General features: G+C 47.1%; 2 protein-coding genes across 6 annotated transcripts in view; one reads left to right on the forward strand and one right to left on the reverse strand.

The window, feature by feature from the left end:
- Window positions 1–4524, reverse strand: part of LYAR (Ly1 antibody reactive) — a 19708-nt gene extending 15184 nt beyond the window's left edge. For 2 of the 4 annotated variants that reach the window (XM_045017268.1, XM_045017272.1), the window contains exons 1-2: window positions 4369–4524; window positions 2333–2523 (exon numbers count right to left, since the gene is read on the reverse strand). In XM_045017268.1, coding sequence (XP_044873203.1) covers window positions 2333–2454 — 122 coding nt within the window. In that variant the 5' untranslated portion in view covers window positions 2455–2523; window positions 4369–4524. Of the gene's footprint in view, window positions 1–2332; window positions 2524–3892; window positions 3911–4006; window positions 4138–4368 lie in introns of those variants that run through there. The other 2 variants (XM_045017270.1, XM_045017269.1) reach the window with 2 other exon arrangements.
- ZBTB49 (zinc finger and BTB domain containing 49) overlaps window positions 4367–13551 on the forward strand; it is a 26780-nt gene continuing 17595 nt past the window's right edge. Inside the window, exons 1-3 of one of the 2 annotated variants that reach the window (XM_045017267.1) lie at window positions 4367–4844; window positions 7412–7584; window positions 10019–11124. In XM_045017267.1, the coding sequence (XP_044873202.1) occupies window positions 7433–7584; window positions 10019–11124 (1258 nt within the window). In that variant the 5' untranslated portion in view covers window positions 4367–4844; window positions 7412–7432. The remainder of the gene's footprint in view (window positions 4845–7411; window positions 7585–10018; window positions 11125–13551) is intronic. The other variant, XM_045017266.1, reaches the window with a different exon arrangement.

The following is a 13551-nucleotide window of genomic DNA, read 5'->3' on the forward strand; positions in this document are numbered from 1 at the left end:
AAGTAAAGTACGTGCATATTTGAGGATTGCTTGAATTCCTGCCAGTCTAGGGCCTGATAAATATCACTTGACTTCAATGGATGTTAAGATTTGCAAAGAATGCAGAATTAGGTCTTTAATAAATATAAACATATAAAGTAGTATACATCTACAATTACATATATAAATTGTTATATGTAACATTTATCTGTGCTCATATTGTGGAAAAGCTCTTCGGCAGAGTTTAAAAATCATTTATAGAGCACCACTCACCGCTCAAATCTAAGGTAGCTATATGGCTCCCATTACCATAGTATCCAAGTGCCTCACAATCTTTAATGTATTAATCTTCACAACACTCTTGTGAGGTTGTGATGTACTATTTATCTTTGTTTTACAGATTGGGAACAGAGATGGGCTAAGTGACTTGGCCAAATTTACATAGGAAGTCTGGAGCAGCAAACTTGTTCCTGGATTTACAGATTGTTTACCAAGTTCTGTCTAGGGACATGTTTCTGATCAAGTTATTTATACATTTCTACCTTGATAGAATGCTGTCCTCGGGAGCCAAAAAAATCTTATCGCATTATAGGTGAAACTGTGTTATATTGAACTTGCTTTGATCCACAGGAGCACTGCTTTACCACGTTATATCTGAATTCTTGTTATACTGGGTTGCGTTATATCGAGGTAGAGGTGTAACTGAAAAATTGGACTGATAATGGAAAAGCTAATCCTACTCACTAGAGAGCCTACTGGTCTGTACCTACAATTATTTTAATTTCCTTTTAATTTAGATAAAACTGAATTTCTATTTTTACAATTGGGAAGGCAGACTGTAGTGGGGCTTTTTTGAAGGATCTGGGTAATTATAGACAGAGCTGTTGCAAATTTGGCAAAAAGTATTCCACAGTCACACTGATTCTGCAACAATCAGCAACATTTTTGCCATAATCAAAAGCTCAAAGTACTATAATTCATAGCTGCAAAGAGTAACAATGGTAACTTTGATGTTTACACCATATAACAGGGATTGAAAAGTTCTAGTGGGCACCTTCATGCCGTAACACTTAAGTTACTAACAAAAGGAAAGCAAACAAAGAATACCAAAGATGAGAGAGCAACAATGATAAGTAACCCACTTCAATCTGCAGAGAAGTGCAGAGTGCTATTCTCTCCCTTCCAAACCCCTTTCCCCACAATTAGAACCTGTTGCTGCTTATATGTTTTTAGCATAATTTCTTGTCAGTTTCGTGGCTGCACCCAAGGCTCTGAAGAGCAACTGTGAAATTAATCTTCTCACTCTGCTACTACTTTGGAGAAGCTATGCAGTAGAACCAATGGAATGGCCTACCACAGTGGTTTTCAAACTTTTTTTCTGGTGACCCAGTTGAAGAAAATTCCTGCTGCTCGCGACCCAACAGAGCTGGGGATGAGGGGTTTGGAGTGTGGGAGGGGCTCAAGGCTGGGGCAGAGAACTGGGGTGCAGCTTGGGGCCAGGGATGATTGGTTTGGTGTGCAGGAGGGGGCTCCAGGTTGGGGGAAGCGGGCGGTTCAGGGGTGGGACAGTGGTTTGGGGAGGGGGGATGTCAGGGCTCTGGGTACTGACTCTGGAGTGAGGCCAGGGATGAGGGGTTTGAGGTGCAGGATGGGGATCTGGTTTGGGGGGCTCAGGGCTTGGGACTGGGGTGCAGGTTTACCTTGGGCAGCTACTGGTCAGCAGTGCAGCAGGGTGCTAAGGCAGGCTTCCTGCCTGTCCTGACACCGCGGACTGCGCTGTGCCCCAGAAGCGGCCTGCAGCAGGTCCAGCTCCTAGGTGAAGATATGCAAGTGGCTCCACATGACTCTCGCCCATAGGCACTGCCCCCTCCTAGTGCAGAGCCAGTGCTCAGGGCAGGGGCAGCGCTTGGAGCCCCATGGCCCCCCTGCCTAGGAGCTGGACCTGCTGCTGGCTGCTTCCAGGGCGCAGTGCGGTGTCAGAACAGGTATGGACTAGCCTGCCTTAGCCGGGCAGCACCGCCAATGGGATTTTAAACGTCCAGATCGGCAGTGCTGACCAGAGCCGCCGCAACCCAGTGCTTTACATTCCGTGACCCAGTACTGGGTCGCAACCCACCATTTGAAAACCACTGGTCTACCAACTGCCAACTCAGGACAGCACATGTTTTAGTTCACACTTGAAAGGGTATTTGCACAATCTGGTCAGTTTGGGGGGTTTTTTGGTTTTAAATGAAACCCTGAATACCTCACAAAATAATTTAACTCCAACATTTCCTAGGAAGCTTTTCTATGGTCACTGCTGAGTGTGCAAGTTTGTCAGTCAAGCTCTACTACACAAACGTCGTTGACATACCAGAAATCTTTGCCACAATCCATGCAAGAAAGGCACTGGCAGTTTCTGCAAATGTTTACATGTTTTTCAACTTGCCCTTTCTTCACAGATTCTCCACATGCACTGCAGGTAAAAACTACCATTTTGGTGAAGTGATCAAAATAGTTTCTTCTCAAAAGTTGCTTACAATTGCTTCTTTTTCAAATTGAAATCTACAAAAAAAATATGCAATTAATGTTATAACTCTGAAAAAGCATGTGAATTATATTTAAGAAAAATGTAAGCAACCCACACAAATTAAGTGCACGTGGATCAATCTACCAAACAGACTTAAATGTGAACAAGATTCACAAGTTAACTGTGCTTCTATGTAACATTCATTTTTAATTGCAAAAAATCTCTGTATATACAACTCAAACAATTATTCTGATGTTTTTAACTAGAAAACTGCATGTCACAAACTTAGATTACCTCTGATTCCTGCCTTTCCTTCCCTCCTCACATTAAAGAGCTTGCCAAATCTTGCTGTTCTCTCTTTGTAACATTTCTGAAATATGCCCTTCTTCTTTGTCTCTGCTGCCACAATCCTGGTTCAGACACCATGGTATTGTCTCACACCTGGATTAATTTAATCTCCTCCATTCTGAACAGCAGAGAGTCACAGACCCTATTCTGTGCAACTCTGTAGTGATAAAAACAATCTTCTCCTGGCACTTTGACTACATCATGGCTTTCTGGTGTTACCAGGGATTCACGGTCACATTTTGCATAAAGATCAAACTCTTTTCACTCAAAAAGGAAGGCTTTATCCCTCTGCCTGTAGAACCATCCCTTGCTCACCACCTCACTTTTCTCATTTTAGTTCTCCTTTTGTTTCTCCTCCCAGTCTTGCTTTCATGCCTTTTTTAAAACCCGCTCCCATATTTGGCTCTCACTAAGGGGTATCTCATGCCAGGCATCCTTGGTCTTCTTCAGATCCCCTTGTAGAACCCATTTTTTGGACTTAGGGCAGGTCTATGCCACAGCAGCACAGCTACAGTGCTGCAGCATTGATGCTTCCTACATCAACACAAACGGTTTTTCAATGTAGTTAACTCACCTCTCTTAAGAGGTGGTAGCTAGATCAAGGGAAGAAGCCTGTTGACCTAGCTGCATCTACACTGTGGGTTAGGTTGACCCACTGCAGCATTCAGGGCACAAAACTTTTCACACCTTGAGGACAGCTGTGCACTACAGCCTGAATCGATACAATTTACATCATTCAGCAGTGTGAGGCGCTCCGCTCCACCCCTCCAGCGGTGCAGCTTTCACACAATATCCACACCGGTGCTACCTTGGCAGGAGACACCCTCCCATCTATGTACCTGCCGCTTCTTGCGGAGGCGGCGTCATGATGCTGACGGAAGAATCTCTCCCCTCGCTGCTGCTGCGCCTGCACAGCACCGTGGCCTAGACTTGCCCTGAGGTACCTAGGCCAGCCTGTTTCAAGCCTACCCCAGGCCTTGCTCTGAGCGTTACCGCCGGCTACCGGCTCCTCGCCGCAGCTCCAGCCGCGCCACCACGGCCGGCTATTGTACTCACTGGGACTCTCCTCCCCTCCCCCGGCCGGCCGGCCGGCCGCGTTAGTCTGGCGTTCCCGCCTTCGGGCTGGGGGCTCTCTGGGGCAGGACCGGTCGCTGAGGGCCCGGCACAAACCTCCCGTCCGGGATCCATCGTACGGCGCAGGCGGGGAAAGAGTGAGCGGGTCACGGCAGGCGCTGCCCGGCGGCGGGGCCGCAGAGCGCGCCGCGAGCTGACAACAGGCGCGTCTCCCAGGCCCTGCCATGATCCCTCCCCCGCAGCCGCCCTCCGACGGGCTCCCCCGGAGCGCCACGGACCCCGCCACACCCTCGCAGGCGGGGCTCGGCCTGCTCCACCCGCCTTCCCTGCGGAGAGGCCCCGGCCTGACGCGGTGCTCGCAGCTGCTTCCCATGCCCGGGAAGCGCCCCTCAGACCGCGGCCGGGGAGCCTGCGGCGCTCCGAACCGTGCCGGCCCGAGCGCGCGCCCCTCCACTCACTTTAAATGCTGCGCCACCGCCTCCAACGGCCAATCCCGCACCCGGCACGTGCTGCCACCCGGCCGCCGCGGAGCGAGAGGTACCGCTCGGCCCCAACTGCGCCTGCGCTCCGGATGGTGTCACCATGTTCCCCTTCCCCTGCTGCACGTGGGCTTCGGTGTCCCCACTACCGTCTTCCCTCCCGGCTCGCGTGCCACCGCGAGTCCACCCCGCCGTCCCTCTGCGGGGAAGCGGAAGTGCCTCCGCCGGAAGTGCCGGGAGGGGACGGGAGGGTAGTGGCCCGATCGGGATCCGGCCGGCATGGGGCGGCCGCGGTGATGGAGGAGAGAAGGCGCCGGAGCCGAAGCCGGTAGGAAGGTCGGGAGGGAGGAGACCTGAGAGCGGCCCCCAAGGGAAAGGAGCAGATCCCCGCCCTCCAGTGCTGGGAGCCCCGCTCCGGTACCGGGGCCAGGCCCCGCCCGGCCTCACTCTTCAGGGTCAGTGATTCGGCAGTTAGCACCTGGAGTCTGCCTCTGCCCGCTGGAGCAGCCTCCCCCTGCCCCTGTGTTATACCTGTAGCTGGGGGCAATATTGGGGTCAGTATAATCCCCTCCCGCACCCTCCGGTATGGCACCAGCCCCCTATGTTATATCTGTAACTAGGACTGACCGGGGGGGGATTATGACCCCTATGTATTCCTTGTCTCACTCCCCAATATTAAACCAGCCCTACCCCCCCCCCCCATCTGTAACTAGGGCTGACCCCTGTATGTTCCCTCCTTCGTCCCTAACATTACATCAGTTCCTCACGTTATATCTGTAACTAGGGCTGACTTGTGGGTATACAGCATGTGTATATTTTGTTGTCAGTCTAATGTTGGTGGGCAAACTCCCTCCATGTTATACCTGTGGTGAGGGCTAATGTGACCCCATGCGTGTCCCCCCTCCTCCACCCTTCAACATTAGACCACACCCCCCACACTCATGTTAGCCCAGTAAGTAGGGTTAACCTGGGGATTAGCACAACCAGCACTGCATATCTCTCTGCCTCACTCACTAACATTAGACAAGTGACATCTTTCCCCTTATAGTATGCTTGTAGCTAGGGGTAATGTTGAGGTTAGCATAAACCTTGTATATCCTCCTCCCCACACCCACTAACATTTGACCAGACCTGTCCTCACTTCTACACACTCATGTTAACCTTGTAGCTAGTGCTGAAGTGGGAATTCACATAATGACCCTCTTACATTCCTTATCTGCTAACATTGGAGCAAACCCTTTCCCTGTCTGCCTTCCCCTATGTTACACCTGAGGTTGTTTCCTTCCACGTTCAGACTTCATGGACACTTTTACTGAACATTTAAAAGAAAAACAAAGAGCCAAGTGTGCTGCTGAAATTATTCCTGATAAGGCAGTGGCTTGTAGCACCTTTAGGGGAGTGAGGCACTTGCACGTACTGTCCTTAAAACGCACCAAGGTCACACATTGCTTTAATAAACTATAAGATCCTTTGGAGCAGGGAGAGGTTTTAGGAACTATTATAGGCTTAAGGGGTTTTCAGTGAACCATTTGTAAGTTTTAGTGACTTGGTGAATCTCTGATAGGAATTTTAACAAAAGGTGCAATGAAATAATTCCTCTTAATATCACAGACGTGGCCAAACCGCATCTCTTTTACAGTTAAAGTGCTGCTTGTGTAGCCCCTCATGCCATCCCCCTTTCTCTGCCTACCAGATTGGGAGGGGGGGGCGCTCGGGGTTTCTGCCCTTTGGTGGGGTTAGCGGCTTTTGCCCAACACGGAGGGGGGTGTAGGGGCTTCAGCCCCTTATTGGAAAAACCTGGTAGGTGCCTCCCAGGGTTGAAGGCTTCAGCCCTCTGAGGCACACCTGGTGGGGCTGGAGGCTTCAGAAGGAGCAGGACTGAACCCCTGAGCCCTGGGAGGTGCTTACCATGGGGCTAAAGCTCTGACCCCCTCCCCTCCCCGCATGGCAGAAGACCCTAGCCCCACCACTCTGCTGCAGGGCTGTAGCCCTGAGCCCCAGCAGGCGTGTCCGTCTCTCAAACTTCTGGGGATTATTGTATGTGGCTCGGAGGGTCAGTAATTTTGGCCATCCCTGTAATAGCAGATGAGAAGCTGCATATAATTAGGATGCGTTAAAAGGAGACATGTCAAAAAGGTACTACCGAGAGCGTGATGGATAACTAATTTAATTGTAGCGCATATGCAGATTTCTTTTGGTGGGCGACCCAATTAATTTTCACTGCTAGATCCAGTAATGAAGAGAAGCCCATAAAAGATTGGATTCTTTCTCCTCTCCTACTTTTAAAGCATGTGAAAGAGGGAGATTCCCTCTCCTTTCCCGTGGGCAAAAATTAAATTAAAGCATATGTTATATACAGTTGTTCATTTGGGAACAAATGTTAGATGTTTTCTGTTTCAGGTCACTCTTGTGAACAGCTTGAAGAGACTTTAAATATGATGTAAACTTTTTTTCCAGTACAAATGAGAGTCCTGAATTTCTCTAATACTGTTATATTGTACTTATCTGAGAACTATAAGTGAAATGTGCTCAATGCTCTAGCAATGAGCATGATATAAATATGTTTAGTCTTTCCAGGATTTTCTCTTCTGTGTTTAGAGAATTAAGAAACTGAGTTTTTCCAATACAAAATGCCTACTTCCTGTTAAGTTTGTGGATGTTCTGTGTTCTGCTTGCTAAAGCCTAATACATATTTAAGTGAATAAGGAAAATGTATGGTTACAAAGTTCAGTTTATTTGCGGCATCTCCATTACTAGATGTTTGTGCAAAATCTCATTGTAATAGAAAATATTGACTTTTCTGTGTCTGTACTGCTAAAGCCATTAATCACCAAAGGTTTTTTCATTTATCTTTAAATGGCCCAAATATTGTTAGACATCTACATTAGCTCTGTTTCCCTAGCGAGGTAGGGAAAATAGTAGTAAGACATTAAGAATTAATGTCATTTTAAATTTGTTCTGCAAATACAATATTTAATTTAAAACTTAATTCCAAGAGTATTTTTATCTTATTGTATTGTAGGTAATCAACTGGTATTCTAGCATGGACACTGTTGCTAGCCATAGTTGTCATCTTCTCCAGCAGCTACATGAACAGCGCATTCAAGGCCTTCTCTGTGACTGCATGTTGGTAGTAAAAGGCGTGTGCTTCAAAGCACATAAAAATGTATTAGCTGCTTTCAGTCAGTATTTCAGGTATGTGGTTGGGAAAATATTTTTATTGAATAAACAGGATACTATATAACTGATGTCTTAATCTCTGAGGAGAGAATTTTTATGCTAGTTACAAAGTACTAATGCCTAATCACAGGCTGGAATTAAAAATGATGAGGACCTTGGATCACTTGTCCAGAGATAATCTATATCTCACATTTGGTCTAATTAGAAAATATGGTCTGCCTAATTTATTTTGTAATTGTACATATTTAGCCAGTAAGCTCTTTGAGATCCTCTCTTCATTACATACTTACGGCGCCTAGCACGGTGGGGCCCCAGTCTCTCGTTAGAGGCTGTTGCCAATCCTGCAGTACGAATAAATAGTAATAGTAATGCACACTCCTTCATAAGAACGGCCATACTGGGTCAGACCAAAGGTCCATCTAGCCCAGGTGCTGTCTTCCGACAGTGGCCAATGCCAGGTGCCCCAGAGGGAATGAACAGGTAATCATCAAGTGATCCATTCCCTGATGCTTATTCCCAGCTTCTGGCAAACAGAGGCTAGGGACACATCCCTGCCCATCCTGGCAAATAGCCACTCATGAACCTATCTGTCATGAATTTATCTAGTTCTTTTTGAACCCAGTTATAGTTTTGGCCTTCACAATATCCTCTGGCAAAGATTTCCACAGGTTGATTGTGCGTTGTGTGAAGAAATACTTCCTTTTGTTTGTTTTAAACCTGTTGCCTATTCATTTCATTTGGTCACCCCTAGTTCTTGTGTTATGAGAAGGAGTAAATAACGCTTCCTTATTTACTTTCTCCACACCAGTCATGATATTATAGACCTCAGTCATATCCCCCTTAGTCATCTCTTTACCAAGCTGAAAAGTCCCAGTCTTATTAATCTCTCCTTTTTTTGAGATGGGGCGATCACATCTGCATGCAATATTCAAGATGTGGGCGTACCGTGGATTTATATAGAGGCAGTATATTTTCTGTCTTCTTATCTGTCCCTTTCTTAATGATTCCCAACATTCTGTTTGCTTTTTTGACTGCCACTGCACGCTGAGTGGATGTTTTCAGAGAACTATCCACAGTGACTCCAAGATCTCTTTCTTGAGTGGTAACAGCTAATTTATACCTTCCAAAGTGCAGTATGGGTTTGCAATATGGTGAGCAGAGCCAGGTGAGAGATTTAATAAGTCAAACAACCAGATCATCCCCTTTTGCTGCTTGGTGCTTAAAAGGAAACTGAGCAGGAGGACAGTTTTCTTCTTTTAGCTTTTCTGAATCTGGAGCTGAGTCACACACTGAAATCTCTTGATGTGCTAGTCAGTGCATCTGAAACTTTTTAAAGTGTGTCAGTAGCCCTTGCAGCAAGCAGCATCTACTATTCACTTATCTTGGAATGCTGGGCAACAAAATTGTCCTTGTCTGTCAATGAATAGTCTGGTATTTATTTATTTTTTAAACCCTGTTGCTTCTCGCACCATCTCTAAAGCTTGTGCTACCAATAATATATATATAAAAACAATACCTGGGAGAAGGTAGTTTATAGTGACTTTATGAGGGGAAGGAAAATTGACATTCAAATGCTTTTCCACCTATTATAAGCTGTAAGTTGTAAGCACTGTCAATAATAAACTGTAATTTGGACTCATGCCCAAAGATTTTTGGCCATCAAGTTTGAATTTAAGGGAGTTAGGTGCCCAACTCCCATTTAATTTCAATGGACATTGGGTGCCCAATTGCTTTAGGATCCTTTCAACATCCTAGCCCAAATAAAATAAAAACAGAATTACAGTAGGCTTCGGTAGTATGCATATAAAGTGATTTTATTCTATAGATATGGCCACAGCTTGAAAATTTTACTAGCCACTTAAACCTACGTGTTAGGCAGAGCTATAAGAAGGATGAGCCCCAGTGAGGTTCACTGGCAGAGCCTGAAGGAAAGGCTTAGTTGCTGGAATGGGGAGCACCTTGATTTTCTGAACTGTGGCGTCCCATCTTTATTTTCATTTTGATTAGCTAAATGTAGAGCTTCCTTTCTCGGTCCCCATTCTGTTTGCCCGGAGGGAAGGGGAAGCCCTCTTCTCAATCTGTCCGCTTCTGCACAAACAGTCCACTAACACAACATTAAGGTTGATATTTACAGTACGTAAGATAGGAAATTACAAGTGTAGGGTGAGATTTTCAAAAGCACTCAGCGGTGACATAGCTGCTCCTGTTGACATCGACAGTAAAACTCCCATTTGCTTCAAAGGAAGCAGAGTTAGGTTAATTATGAGCAGTTTCAAAAGTCTTATCAGTAAATACCAGAGCAACTGTCTCTCAGCTGCATACAGCATATCAAGTTACTGATTCACATTGGGTTAGGATATTGTGTTTGATAGATATTTTATAAAAAAGCTCTTCAGACTAGCAGTGTATGTGCTTGTATATTATAAAGGGTTATGCTTTATTTCATCAGGACCCTATTTCAGAATTCTCCAAGCCAGAAGAATGATGTTTTTCACTTGGACATTAAAAATGTAGGTGGCATAGGCCAGATCTTGGACTTCATGTACACTTCACACCTTGATCTTAGCCAGGACAATGTACAAGCTATGTTGGATATTGCACAATGTCTGCAAGTGCAAAATGTGCTGAACATTTGCCACACTTTTTTAAAATCCTCCACAGCTGTAGAGCCTCCTGCCAGCATGTCTTGCAATAGTGTGTTCTCCTTGCAAAGTACTTTGGCTACAGAGACTAACTGTGTGAATGAAAGTTACGGTACTAACTTACTGCATGAATGCTCATCAGATGCACAAGCGAGTAAAGTGTTGGATGACAACCATTCCCACGGATCACAATCTATTAATCTTCATACTTCCTCAGGTGATGTACAGAAACAGACACAGGACTCCTTAGATGGTAATTGCACAGAACTCCCATTTAAACAGCCAAATTACTATTATAAATTGCGCAACTTTTATAGCAAGCAGTTCTACAAGCAGAATGCATGTTCCAACCATGAGAGAATAACAGAACAGTCCTTTGCTTTCAATACATCTACTGAACTAAGTACGGTAGAGAGCAATTCTTGTACTGTCAGTCAATCTGAATGTATTTTGGAATCCTCTGATCACTTACCATCCAACTTTCTGGTTCAGTCCTTGAATGATTCTGCCCCAGACCAAGATTTGGAAAGCACATCCTTGCAGCCTACCAAACAGATGCGGTTGAAAAAGGCAATACACCTTAAAAAACTGAATTTTCTAAGATCACAGAAGTCTGCAGAACAATTGTCTGAACCTAAGAGAGATGACAACAGTATAACAAGGGTAATTGAATCTGTAAATGAAAGTACCATGGAGATGACAAATATTAATGCTGTTGAAGAAAAAGAAACTGAAGATCTTGTGAGTTCAGAGAGTTTTGAACAAACTGTTGAAATGGAAAGATCTCAAGGTCCTTCTGAACAAGATGAGCAATCACAGATTCTTCAGTCACAGAGGCAATATACTTGTGAATTATGTGGAAAGGCTTTTAAACATCCAAGCAATTTGGAGCTCCATAAAAGGTCTCATACAGGTACAATTATTTACTGCTTGCAGACCAAATATTTAATAACGAGATAAAAAGGAAAATGACATCCAGGCCTCCTCCTGGTTCAAAGACAGTTGTTACATAGAGATTCACTTTCAAAAATGTACTTTATTTGGCAAGTGATGTAGGGAAAAGGACAGTTACAGGAATATATTAAGTGAATAGAGAAAAGCTTTTAGGTTCAATTTATTCTCCTTTCTCTCAACTAAATGTTCTAAGGTTTTCTTCAAAAGCACACTTTGTAATATTTAAATGTAAATGTCATATTTTTTCTCACCTTTAAAGGAGACAACTTTTGCGCTCAATTCCAGAGTGTATAGCCCCCACCAGAGCATAGCTGTATGGAGAAAAGTCAGTACAAATGGATGTGGGTGAGGGAAAACTGGTAGTTAAATTCCAACAGACTTACCTTTTCTGTAGTATTTCACACTGAATTGAGACCATTGTCAATCATATGGGGTAGGAAATTTTCCTCTGCTTTGTACAGTGCCAAACACACTGTGATAGATAATCTCGATAAACACTATAACTTCTAGTGGATACTATGGTCCTAGTGGACATATAGGTACTTTGTAAAGAAAATGAGAGAGTTTGAATGATTTGACTGTACACTTCTAAAATTCATTCATATAATTTCATTTTAAAATTGAGCACAGAGTGATTTCTAAAAACAGAAAACACAGCTTAGTATTTGTCACAGTGAAAAATAAACCCACTCTAACTTTTTAACTCATCACTCTAAATGTTTAATGTCCCCAGCAAATAAAGTTGAAGAACTACAATAACTTCATTAAAAAAAAACTTTTATAAAACTATAGCTTAGCTCAGTGGTTTCCAACATTTTTACGCCCAAGATCACTTTTTGAATTTAAGAGCAACCCAGGATCTGCTCCTCCCCTTCCCTGAAGCCCCGCCCCACTCACTCCATCACCCTCTCTCCTGTCGCTCGCTCACCCCCACCTTCACTCACTTTCACCAGGCTAGGGTAGAGGGTGTGGGCTTGGGTTGGAACCGACGGGCTTGCTGTGTGGGAGGGGGCTCCGGGCTGAGCCTCAGGCAGGGGGTTGGGGTGCAGGCTATGGGAAGGAGTTTGGGTGCAGGAGTGAGCTCCAAGCTGGGGCAGAGTGTTGGGGTGCAGGAGAAGGTGCGGGGTGTGTGCTCAAGGGGGGAGTATGGGTGCAGGAGGCGGTATGGGGTGCTGGCTCTGGGAGGGGTCAGGCCTGGGGGTTGGGGTGCAGGAGGCGGCATGGGGTGCTGGCTCTGGGAGGAGTCAGGCCTGGGGCAGGGGGTTGGGATGCAGGAGGAGGTATGGGGTGCTGGCTCTGGGAGGGGTCAGGCCTGGGGGTTGGGGGGCAGGAGGAGGTATGGGGTGCTGGCTCTGGGAGGGGTCAGGCCTGGGGCAGGGGGTTGGGGGGCAGGAGGAGGTATGGGGTGCTGGCTCTGGGAGGGGTCAGGCCTGGGGCAGGGGGTTGGGGTGCAGGAGGAGGTATGGGGTGCTGGCTCTGGGAGGGCTCAGGCCTGGGGCAGGGGGTTGGGGGGCAGGAGGAGGTATGGGGTGCTGGCTCTGGGAGGGGTCAGGCCTGGGGGTTGGGAGGCAGGAGGAGGTATGGGGTGCTGGCTCTGGGAGGGGTCAGGCCTGGGGCAGGGGGTTGGGGTGCAGGAGGAGGTATGGGGTACTGGCTCTGGGAGGGGTCAGGCCTGGGGCAGGGGGTTGGGGTGCAGGAGGAGGTATGGGGTGCTGGCTCTGGGAGGGGTCAGGCCTGGGGCAGGGGGTTGGGGGGCAGGAGGAGGTATGGGGTGCTGGCTCTGGGAGGGGTCAGGCCTGGGGCAGGGGGTTGGGATGCAGGAGGAGGTATGGGGTGCTGGCTCTGGGAGGGGTCAGGCCTGGGGCAGGGGGTTGAGATGCAGGAGGAGGTATGGGGTACTGGCTCAGGGCTGGGGTGCTGGCTCCCGGAGGGGGGGCACTTATCTCGGGCAGCTCCCAGTCAGTGGCACAACAGGGCTAAGGCAGGCTCCCTGCCTGCCCCACCCCTACTCAGGCACATTGGCACCTTTTCCCCATCATGAGCCAAGACACACACACACACACCCCATCCCCCCAGAAGGGGCCAACGCGCCTGTGTGGCCCATGGGGGAGCTCTGTGTGCTGCCCTACATGCATTGCTCCCGCACCGCCCCCTTCCCGGCCAACTGGAGCTGTGGGGCCGGTGCTTGCAGGCAGGCGCAGTGTGTGGAGACCCCTGCTCCCTCCACCCCCCCACCCCACTCCCACTGCATGGATCAACCAGTCGATCACTATCGACGGGTTGGTGACCACTGGCTTAGCTATTCAAGCAGTACCATTAATTTCCATCATTTACCATGGTGTCTTTCGTGGGGACTAAGCTAATGGATGTTCTCTGCCTCTCCTTT

This window comes from Mauremys mutica, chromosome 5 (genome assembly GCF_020497125.1).
Source record: "Mauremys mutica isolate MM-2020 ecotype Southern chromosome 5, ASM2049712v1, whole genome shotgun sequence".
In the NCBI taxonomy this organism is placed as follows: Eukaryota; Metazoa; Chordata; order Testudines; family Geoemydidae; genus Mauremys; species Mauremys mutica.